Source organism: Amblyomma maculatum, chromosome 9, assembly GCF_055883805.1.
Source record: "Amblyomma maculatum isolate TAMU_Amacu chromosome 9, ASM5588380v1, whole genome shotgun sequence".
Lineage (NCBI taxonomy): Eukaryota > Metazoa > Arthropoda > Arachnida > Ixodida > Ixodidae > Amblyomma > Amblyomma maculatum.
The window spans coordinates 19,039,652-19,061,042 of NC_139352.1; the positions used below are offsets into that span (position 1 = coordinate 19,039,652).

At 46.5% G+C, this 21,391-nt stretch overlaps 1 protein-coding gene across 1 annotated transcript in view; it reads left to right on the plus strand.

Annotated features, from left to right (window-relative positions):
- Nucleotides 1-20,822, plus strand: part of LOC146178501 (uncharacterized) — a 33,271-nt gene extending 12,449 nt beyond the window's left edge. The window contains exons 10-15 of the mRNA XM_084579988.1: nucleotides 1,682-1,810; nucleotides 4,657-4,756; nucleotides 6,791-6,891; nucleotides 10,076-10,234; nucleotides 12,222-12,359; nucleotides 18,645-20,822. Of these exons, the coding sequence (XP_084436114.1) occupies nucleotides 1,682-1,810; nucleotides 4,657-4,756; nucleotides 6,791-6,891; nucleotides 10,076-10,234; nucleotides 12,222-12,359; nucleotides 18,645-20,822 (2,805 nt within the window). The remainder of the gene's footprint in view (nucleotides 1-1,681; nucleotides 1,811-4,656; nucleotides 4,757-6,790; nucleotides 6,892-10,075; nucleotides 10,235-12,221; nucleotides 12,360-18,644) is intronic.
- Nucleotides 20,823-21,391: the final 569 nt, after the last annotated feature.

Consider the following 21,391-nt stretch of genomic DNA (forward strand, 5'->3'; position numbering starts at 1 on the left):
TTTTGAAGTGCTTTGAAGCCCTTATATCCGTAGTGACCTCGAAGTTTCACCCTGACCTTAGACTGATTTAGAGCTTATTGGGTTGTCATAAGTACTATAAAGGTTGCTATACGGCTAGCCAGCAAACCCTACTGCTTTCAAATTCTGGCTACCTGTGCGTGATCACATATCAAGTTGTACTTACCTTTTTACCTCACACTCAAGCCGCGCCCAAATACGCTTTGCACGCTTAGCGTCGAGCCATAGTTGTCAACACGCAGACCGTCACGAGTGCACTATCATGTCTTATAATTTGGTTAGAATCTCTCGGCACTTTTGTGATAGCTTGTCGAGACTCGGGCGAAATACTCAACTTTAGGTCGCTAAGCTGCCAAATGTTGCGAAAATGGTTGGATCGTTTCGACACTGCGCGACTAAGAAGCCAACAGTCAGCGAGGCCAGCGAAAGTATAGGGGATTGCCTTTTTTTTATTTCTGCTATCGACATAAATTAGTCATGTAATCTTTTGTGCCTTTGGGTCCCATTAGCAGCCTTTTTTAAGGCGAAAGCCATTATAGGTTCATGAGTGTAGACAAGATTTGTGTTTCCTCGAGGTTGTCAAACCATCATTCGCGAGAAATTAACTGATGATGAGTAGAGAAAGGTTGTACGAGGTAGAGGGTGAAATAATGTGTTTAAACTCTTATTGATGTGGACTAATTAGTCAAATTAATTAGTCAATTGTGTATAAATAATTGACTAATTGATTAATTAGTCAAAGAAGTCAATTTCACGTCAAAATAGACAACGTCGTTATAGTGTCTAGACGTCAAAACCACGGACGTCAAAATTCTGCAAAACACATCATAGTTGTGTGAACAACGTGATGAAAAAAGCAAAAAAAAATAGGAAAAAAAGAAGCAAATGAGTGAAAGTGTGGAAAATGAGAGCAAAGAGTCACAGAAAGGCTTTTGCCTAACCGCGCTTAAGATAGATGATAAGGGCATCCAACAATTTTTTTTTCTACTTGGTGTTATTAATTATTTATATTTCATGCATTGAATAATTAGACAGCATAACTTAGAAAAAAAAAAAAAAACCTTATGCTTTCCATGGCCTCGCTGTCTATTGGCTTCTTTCATTTGTGTATCCTAAAGAGTGCCCTATTTTTCTTAATAGCCTGTGAGGGTGTCCGGTCTGGCAGCCGTGAAGCCTCACGCAACATAATTGTTCTCAAACAGTTCCCGCCAGTTCTGTATATAACATTCCTTCTGACACTGATGGTAATACGGTACTTACAACATCAGCCGCTAGATAATGTCGCAGGTGAACACTCGAGGGGTTCGGTTAAAAGCAAGATTTATACTCGAAAAAGTAAAAGATTGAAAGTTAGCCGCTTTAGGTCATTATTTAATTGCACCGAGAACGATATTCCAAAGTCTATAGCTCGTATCCAACCAGCGGCGTGTTGTTTTTATATTAGTAATCATATTTCATGCATAAAATGACTGCAGTACTAGTTAGTGACAACGGCAGAAATTAAGAAAAGTGATCTCATATGCTTTCCCTGGCTTCGCTCATTGCTGGCCTCTCTAAGTTGTACCTTTAGGGCACGCAAACAACTTACGAGAGAGCAGGCCTTCGTCTGGCGACACCAGTCATCTTCAATTCCAGTAAAATGCTCCAGTATTTTTCTTCGCAGTACATGCTGGTGGAGTCCGTCCTGACGCCACTGAGCGACGAATTTCCGTGGCTTCGTGGCCAGAGGCCCCGAGTAGCGTTCATCTTCTGCCTCGCTGCTTTCATCTGCTCTATGCCAATGGCCACTCAGGCAAGAACTGATGAACTTAACCTTTAGATTTTAAAAGTATTGCCATGCCCAGGCGGATAGCTCAGATCTATGTAGAAGGAATACACAAAAGTAGCCGCTTAATGCATATGGAAGCAAGGTTGTGTTTATCTTTCCTTGTCTGCTCCTATGCTGGCTCTGTATTTGTGAATATACTGTGTGCCGCTTGCTTTTTATTGTGCTTAATCTGTGTGTGTACTATTGTGCTTTAATCTGTGTCGCGTATTTCTTTTTCCTAATGATATAATTTCCGCGTCGTACTATTTTGTTTGTTCATATATTAATTACCTTTGTATTTTTTGCCTGTTTCCTTACATTTTATGTATATATTGCACTGTATAGATTTTATGTCCCCCTTACACAATGCCTAATGGGCCTGTAAGGTATTTTCAAATAAATAAATATAAACAGCGCGAGCAGGAAGACGCAGGACAAGATTGTAACTGTCTATTGTAACTTCGCTGCTGTTCGCGGAATTGGGTTTTTCTTGTGTAATTACTATATGGTAGAAGTAATTGTAACCATTTTTCACTGTCGGTATTATGTGCGTTTCTATCCTAACAGTGTGTGAAATGACAAACTGCTACTGATACATGTTTTTAATTTCTAATGCCAGAATCTGTGTGGGGGGGCAGGGACCTCTGTCAGGCTTTCACACAGCCTTTAGTCCCTGCCTCCTCTCGCTTGTACGAGGAATCAATAAACCAATTCCAATTCCAAAATTCCGAAGTTTAATGGCGTCTGGCAAACGGGGAACAAGACTGCCATGGTCTTGCCTAAAATACGTGTTTTGAAGGGAAATTTTCCGGTTGCTGGACGTCTTCACACATTCTTGGCAATGTTTTATGGTGGTGTCGATGTCTGTGGCCACTGTAGGCCACCAAACGGTGTCCTTAGCGCGGGACTGCGTCTTGGTGATACCAAAGTGACCTTCGTGCAATAGGCGCAAAATTGCTTTTTAGCCCGTCAGTGGAATGACAACTTTAGCTGCGTAGAACAGCAGTTAAATACTATACTGTGAGCTGTTGACGATGCTCGTAGAAAGGTCTCACATCAAAGGCTAAATCTTGTCGGGTAGGCCAGGCTTTCTTGCAGAGTTGTCGAAGATATAAGCGCACGCGATCTGTTTTCTGTGCTTCTTTAAGCCACTCAAAGCAGTGCTGCTTAATGGAGAGTTGTGTCCTCACGCAGCGGACAAACGGCTAGACGTCGCTCTCTAGCGCTAAGTCGCCAGTCTCTTGCAGAGGCGCTTTGGAAAGCGTGTCGGCCGCGAGGAGTTCACTCCCAGGGACATATACCACTTCGTACTGGTACCTCATCAATCGCATTTTAAGTCTTTATTGCTGTGGTGTAAGACCCTCAAGATGCTTTGATGTAAAAGTGGGTACCAATGGCTCGTTGTCTGTTTTTATTGTGAATGGCTTGGCGACAATATAATTACTTAATTTCCCGCAAGCTCAAGCTAAGGCAAGAGCCTCTTTCTCTATTAGTGCATAGCGTTTCTCGGCGTCAGATAGAAGCTTACAGGCATAGGCGATGACTGAAAACTTGCCACTGGTCTGTTTCTGTCGAATCACTGCCCCCAGTCCAAAGGAAGAAGCTTCTGCGCTGACCACTGTCTCCTTAGCAGGATCGTGCACCCCTAGCACTAGGCGATGACAGTAGTTGCTTACAAATATTTGTCGAACGCTTGCTGTTTAGGAATATCCGAAACGAATTCCTGTTTTTTAAACAGCAAGGAAGTAAGCGGCTAAAGTATGCCCGCATGGTTGGGTACCTTCTTCGTCCATTTCGACCAGTCGGCAGGCGTCGGGAAGCAGGCCTCGGGCGGTTGAATGACGAAGGACGCCATGTTCGGGCCGCGTAGTCCAGGCCGGTCGTGTGCTACCGTAGGTGGGAGAGGAAGCAGCCCCGACTGAAATTATTGTTGTTTCTGGCACCTCATTAAGATGCCAACAGGACAGGTTTATTCCAGATGAATTTGGGCCCGAGCACGAGACACGTGTCAGCCGCAGCGAGCGTCACGCGAGCACGCAGCAGCGCAGCCGAGCTAACCAGCCTGGCCACTGCATATGGCTACTGTCTACAACACTTAGCACGAAGAACGTGGTCAGGGCAGGCGAATTGCGCAACAGAATCAGCTGTAAACCGCGCTACTTGCCAGCGGAGCTCCTCGTTAGCAGCAAGGAGATGCTCATAGTTATCGCCCTCAGCCGCACCATCGGACGGAGGGTAGGAAGGGCGATGAATTGTGGCCATAGAGGAGAGGCCACCATTACTGATCCTGTCGGCATTCCAGGACCTGGGACGGTGATGCGATTCGGATTATCCGTATTTGCGTCGGAAGACGCTGCAGGAAAAAATCCCGCAGAAGTGCGCTGTCGGTTGGACTACCCAGGTCTTCATCCAAGGCTAGCATGCGACGCATCAAGTCAGTAGGTTTTATTTCATCGACCTCCTCCGATGTGAGAAGCTATAATCGACGTAAGTCTGTCGGTAATGCGCGTAACCCCGTTCTCGCTTGGTAGAGTGGGACGAGTGAATTTATTTTGTGAATACCACACTCAGCATTCTGTCTGGCTCTTGTACGGCACACTATCTAGTATTCTCTGCCATTATTTTACGAAACTGGAGCCTTAGTGTGCGGCTTTAGAGTATATAAGAGGCATCATGGGTCATTGCGGAGTGTTCTGCTTTACTGATGTAACGCGATGTTTCTACCAGCGACTGATTGTGCAAGAGCAACTATGACGTACTGGTAACACCCTGCAAGAGGATGTTCACACATTTAAGCGTGTCTTCTTCCTTCCTCTTCATTTTGTTAACAGAACGGAATGTACGTGGCGTTCCTGCTGGACTCCTACGTGCTCGGAATGGTGGTGCCAGTAGTCGCCTTCGTCGAAGTCGCTTTCGTTGTAGCATTTTATGGTACGCACAGCTGCTAATAAGTTTACAAAGCACGCATTTTACAGCACTGTTGAGCCCATCTCTATTGTGAGCGGATGAACAAGTATGTTAGGTTCTAGCCTTAGTCAACAGTAATTGTCCATTGCCACTAAAAAACGCATACGCAGTTCATTATAGTGAATAGTTTTGTTTATATAATTCTCAAGTACGTACTTGCATTCTGTATAACGAAGTCGTACATATTGCGCTGCCCACTGATGACCCGACTGTCCACTCTAATCTTTAAGCAAGCACCGCTATTAACTGCATTTCTGTAACATGCTTAAATCCAAAACGACAGCAAACTTCGATAAGTTAGGGCAATTTTTTTTCGTTTCGGATTCGTTTATCGGCGGTCGTTATATATCCAGCAGCGTAATGTAGATAACAGTACACGCAAATAATTAAATTTACGCAACTGCTAAGAAATACTTCCGTTTATGGACATGCTGAAATTGTATCGGAGTATAGCCTTTCTTACATCAGCGGTGCCGTTAACAGTAGAACACAACGCGCAGATTCAAGACAAGACTACCACGCGAGTAAGCGACTCTCTGTGCGGAGTACTGCAAAGAAAACCTCTGGCTGTTTTTGTTGTTTTTTTCTAAGCTATGTAAATGAACCCTGTAGCTTTTTATGCACCTTACAAAAATTCCTGTTCATGACTGGGGTCGTAACACGGGTCTGAGAATAATTTAAGCGTGAATCAAATATACAGCTGTTATATTCTCCGAAAGAACCATGTACCTCAAGTTGAAGATTTTCATGATACCGATTCGATGCATTCAGACAAAGTTTCGAACATGAGACAAAAATGGAATGGTACACACCATAATTAGTCTGCGGTTGTTTTACAAACGAGGCCAAATACCGACGTCGCCCACTGTGCTGACGATATTGGTTCGTAAACGACGGAGGCTCAGTGCAGTTTCCGGTCACTTTTGTGACGGCTCTTAAGAGAGCTTAGAGGCATATGAAGCCCAACAGTTCACGTACTTCATCCGCGGTAAAATGCAGTTTTCTTAGGCGCACGGCATGACATAGTCACAAATTAAGTTAATACACGCAGCTCGTGTTACACACCACTTAGCGGCAATATCGTCACGTCGTTTCACAGCTGCAGATTTAAAGGAACGCTGAGAACGTATTGAAGGTGGCCTTCATCTGTTGGCAGGTTGTAAAACTGCGCTTAGAAAGAGGGCCTCTCCCGCGCCACAACTGTGTCCGGGGAATTCATCCATTGACAAAGGCATTCTGAGGAAAAAGAGGCCGCTATCACCTAATGCAGATCTGATAATTTAGGGACGACTTAAAATGAATGAATGAATTAATTAATTAATTAATTAATTAATTAATTAATTAATTAATTAATTAATTTGCTTCAATTTGATTACGGAAACTGTAGCCTGTCGCATGTCATCACCTGTCGATTTCGTCAGTGAATTGCGGGCGTCGGCATCAAATCTTCCGAGCTGGCCTCGGAAGCTTTGTCTCAATGCTATAGGTTGTAAAGCAGCGGCAAAAGTCTTTCTAATTCAAATCAAGCAGGACGCGGCACTGTAAACTTAGGAAAGTGCATCTATAGGGGTCAGCTAGGCTTCCCAAAAGTAAGCAGTGTGTTATGAAACTCAAGACTCATAGAAGGCGTGCACAGGGAAATAGACAAGAAAACTTTTCATGCAATGAGGAATCGATACCTTTATATAAACATTCCGTGCAGTACTTCAATGGTTGTCAGGTTTCTCCTGTGCGGTTCAATTGCTGCAGGTATCCCTCTACAGTTTCTGCTTTCCATTTAATTTTTACTATGACAACCACCTGAGCATGCATATCCAGCATGTATGTTCTATGCGACTCATTCGTTTGAGAGAAACCATTTCCAGCGTTCCCACTAAATATTCGATGTCTGCTTTCACACACATTTTGTCAGAAATGATATTAAAATTAATATACGCCCGAGGCTTTAGAAAGACCTGCTATCTGTGGGGGCAGTGATGTACGTCGTTTCCTCCGCAGGTGTGACAAGGCTGGGGCAGGACTTCAAGTTCGCAACGCGCACACGCCTCAACCCGTACATTGATCTGTGCCTCCGAGTCGTGGCGCCTTGCGCACTCGGCGTGAGTTAAACACCTTTTCCTTTCCATCGCGAAAGCAGCGTGCACAGTGCACAACTTTCCATGCTGTGCGTGCCCTATGTTCGTGCTAACGCTTGTGTTTTGCTCAAACTGAATGTCTTCTGTTCCTCCTAGTGAATGCTCCGTTGTTTGTATTGTCTTCGGCAGGATTAACTGCATCACGACGGAATCGACTGCGTCGTTGGAGCAAAAACACGCAGAGCAAGCGCTGCCCACAAAGCCTTCTTTCTTCAACAGTGATAGTTAAACACGCGCGAGCCGTTGAACTTTCAACATGCAATCTCCCGTAATCTGCTAAACCACACTTGTTAATTGATCATCTTTCATAAAGTGTGTTTGAGCCGAGCGCCAGTAGTATGCTATAAGGAGGAGGAGGAGGAGGAGGAGGAGGAGGAGGAGGAGGAGGAGGAGGAGGAGGAGGAGGAGGAGGAGGAGGAGGAGGAGAAAACTATTTCACGAGCGAGTTTGGACCCTTCAAGGGCCCAGGGCCACCGCACGGCCGTCACATTACGCGCATGTGTCCAGGTCACCTAGGGCCATGGCACTGGCACCCCAGTCCACACAGCGAAGTTGTTTTTTTCGCGAAGGAAAACAAGCGGTAGGTCACTTTTCAGCCGCGATCTCTACCACGCCTGCGACGAAGAAACAGAGGACGTAAAAGACGCAGAAGAGGAAGACCGGTCGTTGTGAAAAGCTCCGGAATAATTTTTACCCCTCGGGTTATAACGTGCGCTGACATCGTGCACTGCACGGGCGTCTCATTTCAACCAGTGGAAACCATAACCACTTCGGGCAACACTTGGTCTAAGTTCTCAAGCTCAGCAGCCAGACGCCCTTACTCCTGCGGTCTCCCCCCTCCCGGCATGCTTTGCAAAAATAACCACCAGTTCGTCCCACTCTCAACGCGACAGCGTTAGCTGCCCCGTTCCCGAGAAACGCCGACGTCGGCGCTTGGACGCTGACAAGGCGCTGACAGCGGCTGGTAGTAGGGATCAGTGACGTCACGGGACCGCTTGACATGCCTGATTTGGCAGGAGTATCCAACTCGGGTTTCTCAATTCAGGTGGGAGGATGAGGGGACCCTTGCGTTCCGAGACAAACATGCTACCCCTTTAGGCCAGGCAGGTGTGTTCGTGCGGCTTGATTAAGTTGGGATCTACGTCTGGTGGCCTTCCACATAATGTAGTACCTTGAAAGCTGTGGGCTAAACGTAATATGAGAGATAATAGAGGCACAGATTGAAGGTTGAAGGATTGCTGATTAAGTGAGCGTCAAAAGGCATGCACGTGAAAACAAATCTGCCAGGAGAGCTGCGGATGGCAGCGGCCATGCGTTGTCGTGAGAGCTCCCGCTCCAATTATTTAGTCGTGTGTGTGCGTGTGTGTGTGTGTGCGTGTGCGTGTGTGTGTGTGTGTGTGTGTGTGTGTGTGTGTGTGTGTGTGTGTGTGTGTGTGTGTGTGTGTGTGTGTGTGTGTGTGTGTGTGTGTGTGTGTGTATGTGTGTGTGTGTGTGTGTGTGTGTGTGTGTGTGTGTGTGTGTGTGTGTGTGTGTGTGTGTGTGTGTGTGTGTGTGTGTGTGTGTGTGTGTGTGTGTGTGTGTGTGTGTGTGTGTGTGTGTGTGTGTGTGTGTGTGTGTGTGTGTGTGTGTGTGTGTGTGTGTGTGTGTGTGTGTGTGTGAGAGAGAGAGAGAGAGAGACTAAGAAATTACTTTGACGCTGCGAATAAGGGATCATAAGTCAAACATATTAGCACACCGAAACCTGCCAAAAATTACCGGAACGGATATCGACTTGGGGAAAACGCACTCCTAGGAGACCTTTGTCCGGATATAGGGTTTGGTAGAAGCGGTTGCACTGTCTATACACGAGATTATCTTCATGTGTTTTTTGTAATTCTGCTGTAGAAGGTAACGGGTAGCCTCAACAGATTCTTTGCGGTAGGGCAAGGGTAATGACTACCTTGTCGCAATGTGAGCCCCGCTTCGAAATCTGGCGCATTGCAGTTGTCCAATTATTTTTACTGCTATTAAGGACAGACAAAGTCTGTAATTCACTTTTTAAATAATGAAATAACACAATACTCATTTTGAGGTTATCGGTACCCGGCGAGAGATGGAGTGGCAATAAATTCGGACGCCAGTTAGGGGCTTTAGTAACTTAGGCAGAGCTGCAGAACATTTTGCGCGTGTGCTAGCTAGCGTCATGGTTTATAAACAAGTACCATGTGCTGAGTGGAAAGCACCCAAGTACCGCGAACAATCAATAGGTACACTTGCGAATCCGGGCGTCAAGCACGGTCATGCTATTGTTGTTCATCCATCCGTATGAGGAAGTCCACTTTGTGTGCTCGCGATGTCACCAGCGACGTCTTAATGTTCGGACCATGTCATCGCGACACATTTACACTCGTCACTCATGATCTGGCTTGGTTCTTAAAAATCAGAGCAGTGTATTGAAGCCGTTCCGGACAACACCGCAGAAGCTGAAACCGCCACTTTTAATATCTGACATATATCGAAAGTGTTTTCCGAGGGTGAAGGGTGAGGGCGCCTCTCATTGATCCACTTGCATAAAACATGTCATTACTCGGCTGCGTTGTTTAGTATTTCAAATATTTACGTGAATGTATGGCTCCTTATTATGATACGGTGTCGCGAATTCAGTAGAATTACATCAGTGGAAGTGAATGTGTTTCCATCGCGTGTCAGGTGCGAAGAGCATGCGATAAAGAACAAGGGTGTCCACCTGCAGCGGTTACAAGAATCTTCCAAATCTTTAACGTAGCGCCTTGCACAACACAGCGCACGTGGCTTGTTTCGCATATTTAGAGGCTGGCGAGATGAAAAAACAAATCTGCCCACATAACTTATGGCAGGCTTGTTGATGAAACATCTTGTGAAGAACAGAACACAAACACACAAACACACTCTTCTTGTCTTGTCGCTATTGTTTTGTGTACGTGCTTGCACTGTTCTTAACAAGATATATCTGTCGAGATATTAATAGGAATATCAACATTTCGTCGGTCGAAATACGATCACGGGAGGTGACTTTTTTTTTTTTTTTTTTGGCGCAAGGCTATCAATGCCTTGGGACATTGATAGAAAGTTAAAAAATAATGCCCTTCCATTCCTTCGATTTTACCAGTCAATTTTTGCGCGTGTGCAGATGACGCTTGTGTTGGCCGTTGTGGGCGAAGAACCAGACCTGTATTTCGAAAGCTACAAGTACCCGGCAATGAGCAAGATGGTCGGCTGGTGTTTCGCTGCCTTCGGCTTGCTCCAGATACCGCTGTTCGCCTACGCCGAACTTTACGGCGCAGAATTCGTGAGCCCCATTTTACCCCCCTCTCTGTTAGCGTAGTGTACATAATACTGGCCAAATGTAGCCTAACTTTTCCGAACACAGCCGACGTCATGATGATATTCTGGTTTGGGGTAGAGTTGATAAACACCCACTACTCGTGGGGTTACTTAACCCAATCGGTGGATTTGATGAAAATTCTTACCATTTACAATAAGGTATTTTATTAGCCCTCTGAAATTGCAGTGCATAAACTGCAGGTTTCTTGAAGCCTCCGTCTAGTCAGCTCTACTCATCCTGGGTTCATTGTTATATGCACAAGGTTCTATTGACCTTGTCTTTATTGCCGGTATTTTAGCGGAAATTTTAGACTTGACCATAAGGCTATCGCAAAATGACTAGGCTTTGTAAAATGCGTCCTAAAATGGGCTTATGTCTATGATTCTAAAAAGGGGTTCAGTACAAAATAAGCAAAAGGAAGTTGAGGAGAAATATCCTGTACCTTGGAGCGCCGAAGAGAGAAGCAAGGTTCGGTACTGTTATGTAAAAATACTGACCGGTTATGGAGCAGAAGCAAGCAACCATCAACAAGAAAAGGTGCATAAACCGGGTGCAAATAATGTAATCTGGCTTCCTCGCAGGACGAGCAGAAGTTCCTGCGCCGCCCGCTGCCCGAAAACCATGTGTACACGATGTCAATCCTTACTTTCACGCAGAGAGGAGCCACAGAAAGCATTTTATAAGGAATTATCGCCATTTTCCGGACGGTCATTTGGTCCTCGGACATTAGCCAACTATTGTCGGATCATGTAGTTTTGGTATTGAAGCTTCAGCGGGAAGTGATGGGAGCATCAGTGTATTAGCGACCAGGCGACATCGTTGGCTGCATGTCGCAAGCAACGATAAGCTGGTGGGCGCCGCCAATGACGAAGGCTATTGTCCCCGTGGCGACAGGCCACCTCCTGATTTGTGCCTCCGGCCGCTAGCTGTTTTCCTATGATGTTGTCGCAGTGAGGTCATAGCAGATTAAATGAAAAATGGATATATTGGAGCTTTCTTTAGGGCCTGAGGGGATAACAACCAAGTTCTCAGAATTAAACTAACACTAACATTTTTGTGTTACTGCGAGGTCACTCAGTTTGTACATTTTTGCTGTTTGTTCCGAGTACTTGACTTTTTGTTTGCAAACATACCTCTCTTAGTAGGACCTTTTTTTATATATATATCCTTACATGCCAGCTGCTCTTTCTAAAAGAAGAGGCTAACACCCGTTAGTTCTGACAGCAAAGAGATGTCATATATATGATATGCATCACAATCAACGCAGGTCTTGCGAGCTTCATCGAAACATAAAAAAAAAACTAAGTTAGAGGACCAAATTAAAAGGAACTCTCAATAGAAAATTTGAAGCACTAATAGAATGCCATGAGATTTAAGCGGAGCTGTCGGTGATATGCAGTGATAGCCGTCTAGCTCAAAACATTTGTGAAATAGCGCAAGCAGCCTTAACGCGGTCGTACAATCCAGCACGACAAATAATTGAGTGGTCCACCGTCTCCCGATGGCGAACCACAAATATTTTCTGGAATAAATTCTGCACTAGCTGCTCGCTCATTGGCTAATAATTGTTGATTAAACGTTAAATAGAGAGCAGGCTCAGTGCACAAGTCTGTTACAACTACTCGCATATGAAAAAGGTTGCCGGCCGCTCTGTTCAAAGTATCTTTCCCCGTTCTCAGTTTTCAGGCCGCTTGATTAGTTAAATCGGAACTGTTAATTGTAGCGTGTACGGCATCGTTTATGCACAGAACATGTAGAAAAAGAAGGAAGCAAATTTCTTTAATAATTGAGAGTTATTAGGCTTGCTGAAGTACTAGACTACACAGTGCAATGTACAGCAATCAATTTCCCCGAGTAGTTTCCACCGACTATGTACTTTATATGGGCAACGTTCGTAGTTTATTATACAAGATAGCATTTGCTTTTTCTATCTCCGTGTTTTCGTGCACAGAAAGTTGCCGACGTCTGCAATCCCAAGCATATCTGGGGCCCCGATAACCCCGCCATATTCGCAAAGTACCTGGACTTCCTCGAGAAACATCACATCAAGTCACCAGCTCAGTTGTCACCACGCATCACGGTGTCTAAGGTGGGCAGGGTTGAATGCATTTTTTTTTATTCATAATATTCCATTAGGCACTATCCATGTGACCCTCCTACTCGACTTCACTTGTTCGACGGACACTTGATCACTTACTATATGCTGCGGCCTTTGTGCAGTGTGCTCGAGTAGTGTGCACCAAGGAAGCTGCGAAAGCTAGAAGTGCTATAGAATGGGTCGGTATTTCCGCAGCTAAGCGCGCACTCCAGCGCTCTAAACAAGCGTGACGAAGGCTGCATAAGCCCCATGGAAAGGCATAGTGAGAGTTAGAAGTTAGGTCTATAACCAGCTGTTTTTGCTTGCGTATGGCCAAGCAGATGTCATATCAGTGGCACTGACGATAACTGTATAGTTGTGCGGACCCCTTAATATAGCTTTTCAGTTAGCCCTTTCCGGGTTATGGCACATGCGCTTTCGGAAATCACGCGCTCAAAGCACTGCCTCAGTGCCGTCAATCAAGGGTGAAAGTGCCACCTTTTTATGTCCGCCCCGCCGCTGTGTTTCAGTGGTCAGGGTGCTCGATGGCTCAAACCAAGGACACTGGTTTTCAGATCGACGCGAAAATCAAGGCACTCGTGTACTGTGCGAGGTCAGTATACGTTAAAGAACGCCGTGTGGTTGAAATTTCATGAGTCCTCCGTTACGGCGGTTCTCATAGCCTGGGTCTCTTTGCGACGTTAAACCCTATAGACCAACCCAAACAAAACCCAGCTCAACTTAACCAAACAAAACTAAACCTTTTATTGCGAAAGCAATACTGCGACAGCCAAAGTGAGACCTCGGTTCACCGCAGCTACACCGTGAAAAGGTGTAGCTACGGTCTCCTCATAAAAAAATCAGCCAGCCATGGCACTTCAATGCACGTTACCCCTATACCACTAGCAGGAGCTGCCAACTCGGTCGCTCCTTTCATATGGGAGGGTGATATCAGAATCAGCCTGCCAGAACCGTTTGCAGTATCGTTACCCCTACGACACGCAGGCACGTCCATACGGCTTGGTTGAAGCGTGACTTCAAATTTGGGCTGGTAGCTTACGCTCTCGCGTCATACCCATACAGGATGAGCTTAAGTGTCCCCAATAATGTAGTACCTTACACTGATAGGGCGTGATAGGGGAATGTATTAGGCAAAAGAAGCTTCCGCCATTTCTTTCGCAATTCAACTCGCGTTAAACAGACCTCAACCACAACTATTTTTTTCTTTCCCTCATGGGTCGAAGCAGCAAACAGTGCAGAAAACCTCTGCACAGGCATTTGTACACTCATAAGTGCCTAACGTTGCCTGATTCAAGTCTTAAAATTTGTTCTTTATAGGTGAAATGTTAGTGACATTTAAAAAACAGTGCTGTCCAATAATTCACTTGAAATATGAAAACGAGGAAGGCAAATTCGAAACTTGGCTTGTTCAGCAACGAAGTCCCGTATGGCTACCAAACTTTGTAGAAATGATCATTCAGACACAAAACCCTCGAGTTAGTCTTATTCCACTGTACTATTCTAAACCACTCCATACAAATTTTATTTTATTTGCTATTTCAGTCTCGTGGTCTGCATCAGTAGTCAGACTGCCATAAGCCGACGTATTTCTGCCTTATGAAACTGCCCATCCACTTTAGAGACTCTTGAATATTGCGTTGGTTTTCTGCATATTAATTGTTTAGGTCTGCTCTTAAGCTTTGCCTTTCCACTTAAGCAAATAGTAATTTCCCAAAGTACTTGTACACGTACCGTGAATACTAATGGAGAATCCATGCCTTCATGTCCGGGAGCACTGGCTAGCACTGTTTCATGTGATGATCTTATTACTCCCTTAATGAACGACTGTGTAGGGAGTGCACAGCAGCTATAGATATTTTCTAAGATTCACATCTCGTTCAGCACCATGATTGTAATTACAATTCCTGAATGAGGGCTGAGTTTTTCACTCAGCCAAATGCTTAAGGCTATAGGAGATATATACTCGCTTAATGTAACGAAGGTTTTGAAGAGAGATTTTTGTGCCGTGAAAGCAGTTTATCGTACTGAGCGTTGCATGGCCAATTCTACTACATTTTATGTACTACTCACGCATTCTCGGACATCATCTATATGCGCCTTAATCCTGTGTTACTTTTGATCTCACCGAGTGCCGAAGGAATAAAAAAATAATCTGCTTCGTATACGTAGGAGCGATAGCACCTTTAACACTACCTTTCAATTCCGCAATTTTTTTTTTTTTTTTTAAGTTGGCTATTGGAGAAAGGAACGCGCAATATCTGCCTCACTTTTCTGAGGAGACCTACAATTATATTTAACAGCGTACCATCAGAAGTACATTTGTCATCGGTTAGAATCCCTTATTCAAACTAGTCTGCAACCTGATTAACAGATAAATGGTAAATTTTAAGCTAAATGGGGTGTCATCATCCCGAATGCTACGAAAAGAAAGATCATGTCGCAATTTTGATCTGAAAATGGGGGGGGGGGGGGGGGTCGGCATATTACTAACTCGTTTCTGAAAACGTGGTCTCAAACTAGGGCACGGAGGCGGCTTTTCGGCTGAAACAGCTTCATATGCTATCACGTAAAACTATCCTGCACTGGGCTTACAACTCGGGCCGAGTCAGAAAGGTACGCTTCACTGACCACCGCCTTCGACCACTGCGCAATCTCGGTACATCTGGTTTCTGTCGATTCCGGGATGCTTTCACGCTGCGTCTCGGATATTGTCTACATTGTTTTCATCCATTCTAAAAAAGTTGCACGAAAGACCGGAATGAGTGTTATTCGTTTTTAATATGTGGCTGTATCATGGCACGGTTCAGGCTAACATGTGGTGCGCCCTGCTGCCTTGCGACGACTTCGGATTGCAGTTCTAGGCACGCGTATTTTGAATTCTTGTATGCGCTGCATCGTGCCGGTCACTATTGCATCATATCTGCGTTCTGTTTTAAACACATTTTCCAAATTGCGTAAATTAAAATTGGATTCTCAGTGCTCTTGACCGGCCATAGACGCGTTCACACATACTTGCATGTCACGGCTGGCGCCGCATCAATGCGCCACAAAGCAGCTTGTCTCAGTGCCCAAACTGCCGACTATGGCAGGCCATGCTCTTGGAAACAAAGTTTCAACCCGTGCTGTAAAAAAAAAAAAGGGCATTTATTGCTGCAATAACAACAACGCCAGCTATCAATAGAACACGCCAATGAATAGGTCGTTCAACTCACCAGCAAAGTTACGGGCGAATGTTCGCCCACGCTTAGGCAGGGGTGACCTGTGAGGCCGGACGGGACGAGCAGGCGGCCAAAGTTGTAACAAGCCTCGCTTTGCCGGTAGCACGCGAGGATATACGTCCACGCGCACCGAGTGTCTGATCCCGAAGACCTCGTCAACTCTCGCGTGCGCGGTGACAAAGCCGTAGTGGCACTCGTGCTGCCGCGATGCTCTCGCCGTCTGTCGGTAGGTAATGTTAACTGCCGACACTTCCGCCATCTTGAAGTAGCCAGAGTAACTACCGTGGGGGAAACCGGACTTTACAGGGGAATGATGTGAGATAGTTTTCCCACACAGACCACTTCACGTAGTCGCCGTCTATCATCGAGTTGTTTGCGAGCTGTTCATTTCTTTCATACCAAGTATTCCTGTGAGAAAAAATCAGCAGCATTCAAGTTATAAGTGAATTGCATTCCTGTGCATTGTTGCGATGCGGAGGGATGAGACGGCTTTAACAGCGTTTGTGCCCCCGTCTGCCAGCACCTCTTGTCAATCTTCGGTCACGCACATGCCCAATCATTATTCACCAATCTTTTAATTTGTGGCTGAATTAATCATTCCACGCATATTCATAAGCCTACAATAGTAAGGTGCTGCCCAGGCCAATCAGTTTCCTAAAGCGTCACTTGCCAACTGAACTTTCAGAGGTACGCTCAAGATTTTTTTGCTCACAACGTCGGCAAAGATGACACCTAAACCAGATTTTGTAGGCCTTTAAAGCTATTGCATTAATACCTTGTAGGTAATGTGAACTTACGAGGTCAGAATGTAAATTTAATTTGCTTGGCATCTCTTTTAGGTAGGTAAAGATAATTTTAACGCTGTTCAAAGATACATATATGTCCAGGCTGTGAGGCATCACACAAAGTGTGTGGCCATTTTTTTAGCATTATTGAGACCTTTTTCCAAGTGGTGTACAGTTTCGTGATCTTTACCAGCTGCTTTCCCCATTTCTAATGCATCTAATGCTTTTTTTGCTTTTTCTTTGGTTGTCTAAGAGATTTCCCATTGGGGTCTCCGGTCATTGTCGCATTGATTACTTCGCCCGCTCCATGAATCTCCACAAACATCAACTGCCTAATTACGTTGGATATCGACTGCCCGACTAGTCTTTCTTTCTCATAGTGTGTGTACCTGACTTCTTCAGATGCCGATTTTCGGCTTAACCTCATTTTAACGGGAAAGCATGAAGTCCCACTTTCTGGAGGAAATCCGGCATCTGATTGGTTGTAGTATTCGGCATCGGGAGCGAAAACTCAGGAGCATGCTGCTGTTCTGGCGGAGCTCGAACATCTCAGAATGCTGCCATTTCTGCGCAGCGCTGAGTGATGAAGCGCTAAAGGCGATGGCGAATCAATGAAACATTTAGGTACACTATACACATGGGCTTTTACAAATTCGGTTTGGGGCCGAGAGCATAAATACTTTTCACTAAAACCTGGATAGTCCGTTTTCCGTCTCTCTCCGCGGGGGGGGGGGGGGGGGGGGGGGGGGGGCGTGGCTCGAATTTTATAATACCGGGATATATTGCAGCAGTCATCAGTTCGAATCATCCAATCAAGAGGCAGCACTGGTGTCAGTCTGAAGTTGACGAACGACTGCAAGGCCTAACTACTAAAACTGGCAACTGGCTATGGGTGTTGTTAATTGTACTGCTTGTACTGCGTCGGTGAGTCATCAGGCAAGCGTCGACAAGTCCTTAAGAATTTGGGAGCTGAGCTTGCCTCGCGTGGTTTTGACACACGACGCTTGTTTCGACGTACTGCCAGCGGAAAGCACGTCCTGGCTCAAGAAGGCCCATGGCAGATTTAATTTGCAGGTGATATTACCATGTGCTTATTAGTTAGCGGAGGATTGTACGACTTCAGGAAACCACTTGACATGGTCCTGTTGGTAGAATATTTACGTAAGAGAGTCAAACCCAGGACACTGGGTATAGTAAGGCATGCAGGGTGCCCGTATAGGCAACGCTGGCATGCTAGTGCGGCTTGTACCTTATACCTAGTGCTTATACCTTGGATGGTTTTTCACGTAACGCTGTAGATTACGACTGTTTGATAATAGAAGGTGGTTTCTACTGTTAATGCATTTAAAATAATATTTGTTGAAGTTTGGCTCTGTTTAACCCTATTTGAATTGCGAAAGCAACGGCGGAAGCTTCTTTTGCCTGCAACATTATTCCCCTACCACATCCTATCAGTGTAAGGGGCTACATTATTGGGGATACTTACCCAGTCGGAAAAAACTACAGAAAATTTTCTGATGTTACGACAGAATTTCTGTGCGGTTATTGACGGGAAACCTGTTGTGACAACAGAACATTCTGTAGTAACATCAGATATTTCTGTACTTACAACAAAAAATGCAACAGAACTACAGACAACAGAAATATACTACAGAAAACTACAGAACTACAGAAAAGCACTACAGAACTACAGAAAAATCTGACGGTTACGACAGAACTACAGGATATTTTGTCGTATTTTTGACACAGTTCTGTAGTGTTTTTCGACTGGGTAAGCTCATCCTTTGAGGGTATGACGCGAGAGCGTAAGCTACCAGCCCACATACAAAGTCACGCTTCAACCAAGCCGTATGGACGTGCCTGCATGTCGTAGAGGTAACGAGTATACAAACGGTTCTAACAGGCTGATTCTGATATCACCCTCCCGTATGAAAAGAGCTCCTGCCCGTGGCATAGGGGTAACGTGAATTCAAATGCCATGGCATGCAGATCTTTTTATCAGGCTTCCTCACGGCGTAACTGCGGCCACCCTAGGTCCCGCTTTTGCTTTGGTAGTGTTGCTATTCCAACAAAACCCTGCGTCCTTTATTAGCAGCAGCGTCGCAGGTTGTTTCCAGTATTTTGCAAAATGCCATGGCGCCCGTCAGCTACGACTTATGATTAGGGCGCGATTGACGATGTCACGCCTAAAAATAGGTCACTTTTCTGGAGCCATTGTTCGTGTTAAAAAAAAAACGAAGTCTGCTTCGCTTTTTGTGATTTGCACATCGCAGATAAGCAAAGCCGAAAGTACCGGAGCCGGCGCTGGCACAGGAGACGCTGCGGTGGAAGCCTCACCAAAATCCCTTGCTGCCAAAGGGGCGCAAGAAACTGTGCCTCCACAAGGGGCGGCAACCGTCGAAACAACTGCAGTAGCCTCACAGCCAGTCAAAGAAGATGTGATACGGCGCTTGTCGACCACACTGGGTCGCACTCCGAACGAGCTGAGGCGCATGGAAGCCGTCCTCACACGACGGCTGTCCACGTTGTCCATCGGTGAGGAAAGAAGGCCCTCAGCACAATTGCAAGAGGCGAAAAAAAGCACCTTACCATCGGAAGCGGCGAAGGACGTCAAAAAATCAAAAAACAAGCCTTCACCACCGTCTACACCACCGAAACTCGAAATAGAGTTCCTCCCATCTGAGGGCTCAGAGATGTCTAAGTTGGGAAATTTGGATACTGGCTTTGTGCCCATAAGTGCCACTGCAAAAAAGGCCAGTGATGCACCTCTGCCAGTCCCGGGTTCGATGGAAGCCCTACCCCCTGAGTTTGCTGGCCTCGAAGCACAGCTTGCACCGACATGGTCGAGGAGACCTTCTGCTGCTAGGGCATCAGTGGCTCCTTCTGGAAAGCCTTCAGCTGCCATTAGCCCCCCTACGATGCCTGCTGGAATGCCCTCTGGAGGCCTTCAACAGCCAACATCAGCGTCGCAGATGCTTTCAGCTAGCCTTCCCTTTCAGCCTCCAGGCGCTTTTCCTCCGGCTAATTTCCCTGGCATTCCTGTTTCAGCCCCACCATTAGATAGCGGTGTCGCGTCGCCGCGAAAAAGTGCCCTTCGCCAAACTGAGCGCGGTGCCAGTCGGGGGCACATTGTGATCCAAGCGCCGGCTACTCCGACAGTCCCACAGGGCAGGGATCCTTATAGAGGCTTTCTACGCCGTCAGAGCACAATACAAGGCCCGCCCGTGGTGGGCTACAGCGAACTTCTGCGCCGACCGAGCATCAAGCTTACACTCCTTGAGCCTATTGGCAGCCCCGGACCTGGTGACCAGGAGCAAGTGCAGGAGCAAGTGAAACGCGCAATCAGTGATTTTCGACGCAAATCGGTGGCAGCCATGAGAAGAATGAGTACGATGCCTCCACAGGCTGCTGGCCCTCCTTCGCCACCTGGGTTCATGAGTGCGATGCCTCCACAGGCTACTGGCCCTCCTTCGCCACCAGGGTTCATGAGTGCGATGCCTCCACAGGCTGCCGGCCTTTCTTCGCCACCTGGGTTCATAGGTGCAGTCCCAGTCTTGCCAGGACAGTCCTTCAGCAGGCCTACTTTTCAACCGGGCCTTTTATCGCCTAGAAAATCGATTAGCACCGGAAGCTTTGCTCCGAATTTGGGGGATCCTCGTTTAGTAACTCAAGGAAGTTATCCTCTGAATGTGGTAGCTCCACGACGTTCCATCAGTGCAGGAAGTTTCGATCCCAACCTGGGGGCAGCGCCGGTTTCCATTGACGGAAATCCTACCCCTTTGGGTTTGACGGTTCCTTTGGGCTCCAACATCTCCCTGGGCCCTTCCCCAAACTGGGCAGACCCACGACGTTCCATCAGCGCCGGCTTTCTGCCTCCCAATCTGGCGCCAGCTCGACGTTCCATCAGCGCAGGGGGCTTACCCCTTGTAATGCTCAGTCCGCGACGTTCTATCAGCGCAGGGGGCTTACCTCCTGGAATGCTCAGCGCGCGACGTTCAATCAGTGCGGGTAACTTACCGCCGAACATCGTTGTCCCACGACGTTCAATCAGTGCAGGAAGCTTTCCCCCAGGTTTCGCTGCTCCAAGACGCTCAATCAGCGGGCCTGGTTTCGCGTTTGGACCAAGACGCTCCATGAGCGGTGGCCCTGACTTTGAGCCGCGTCAGTCTATAGGCGGCGGATACCCTCCTTATCTGTTGGCGCCGCGCCGTTCACTTAGCGCTGGGCCCATGCGTGGTCCCGACGACAGGAGGCGCTCAAGCAGTGGAGCCAGAGACGGTCGAGGCACGTCTCCTGATTTGGATCGCCTCACAGCAGCTAAGCAGGCGTCTGCTGCTAAAGATGCCACTGACGATGATGAAAGTGGCGGTGACGACGCAGATGATGATGATGCCTCCTCTAGCAGCACATCGTCTATGCAGTCCGGTCTCTCAGGACAGCGCAAAATGTAGTGACTCCTAGCCCGCTATGTTTATCCGCCCTCGCTATGATGGCGTGAGGTACAGGAAGCAACGTTTTAGAGTGGTAGAAAATGATTTCATGCATTTTTGTTTCTAATTTACATTAGGCCAATTTAGCTTATGTGTATTCTTTTTGCTAGTCACGCCCGATACTTCGTGTTAGCATGAGCGCCACGTACTGCACACCCTCTGCCTTTCTCTTTACCGGTGCAATTGTTTCCCCGTGGCGCCCGTTCAAAATATCAGATGTGACGAATCCCTCTACTACCTCGCAAGGACGCAGTATAGACTGCGGTGTTGTAAGCCAGCGTTCTCATGCGATCAGAGTATTCGGCGCGACTTCTGTCAACTCAGAGGCATGGACTAAATGTGGCGCAGGTTCACCTTCGGTCACGAACTGAGATGTGTCCTTGCTTACATTGCTGGCACAAAAGTCCGTGGACAATTTTTTTTTGTTTCGTGACCATTGGCCTACAGCAATATTGCAAGATTGTTCAAGCGTTTCCCAGTGGCCGCTTACAGGTCCCTTTTTGTGTGCTACCAACAGAGCAGGCCTTTCA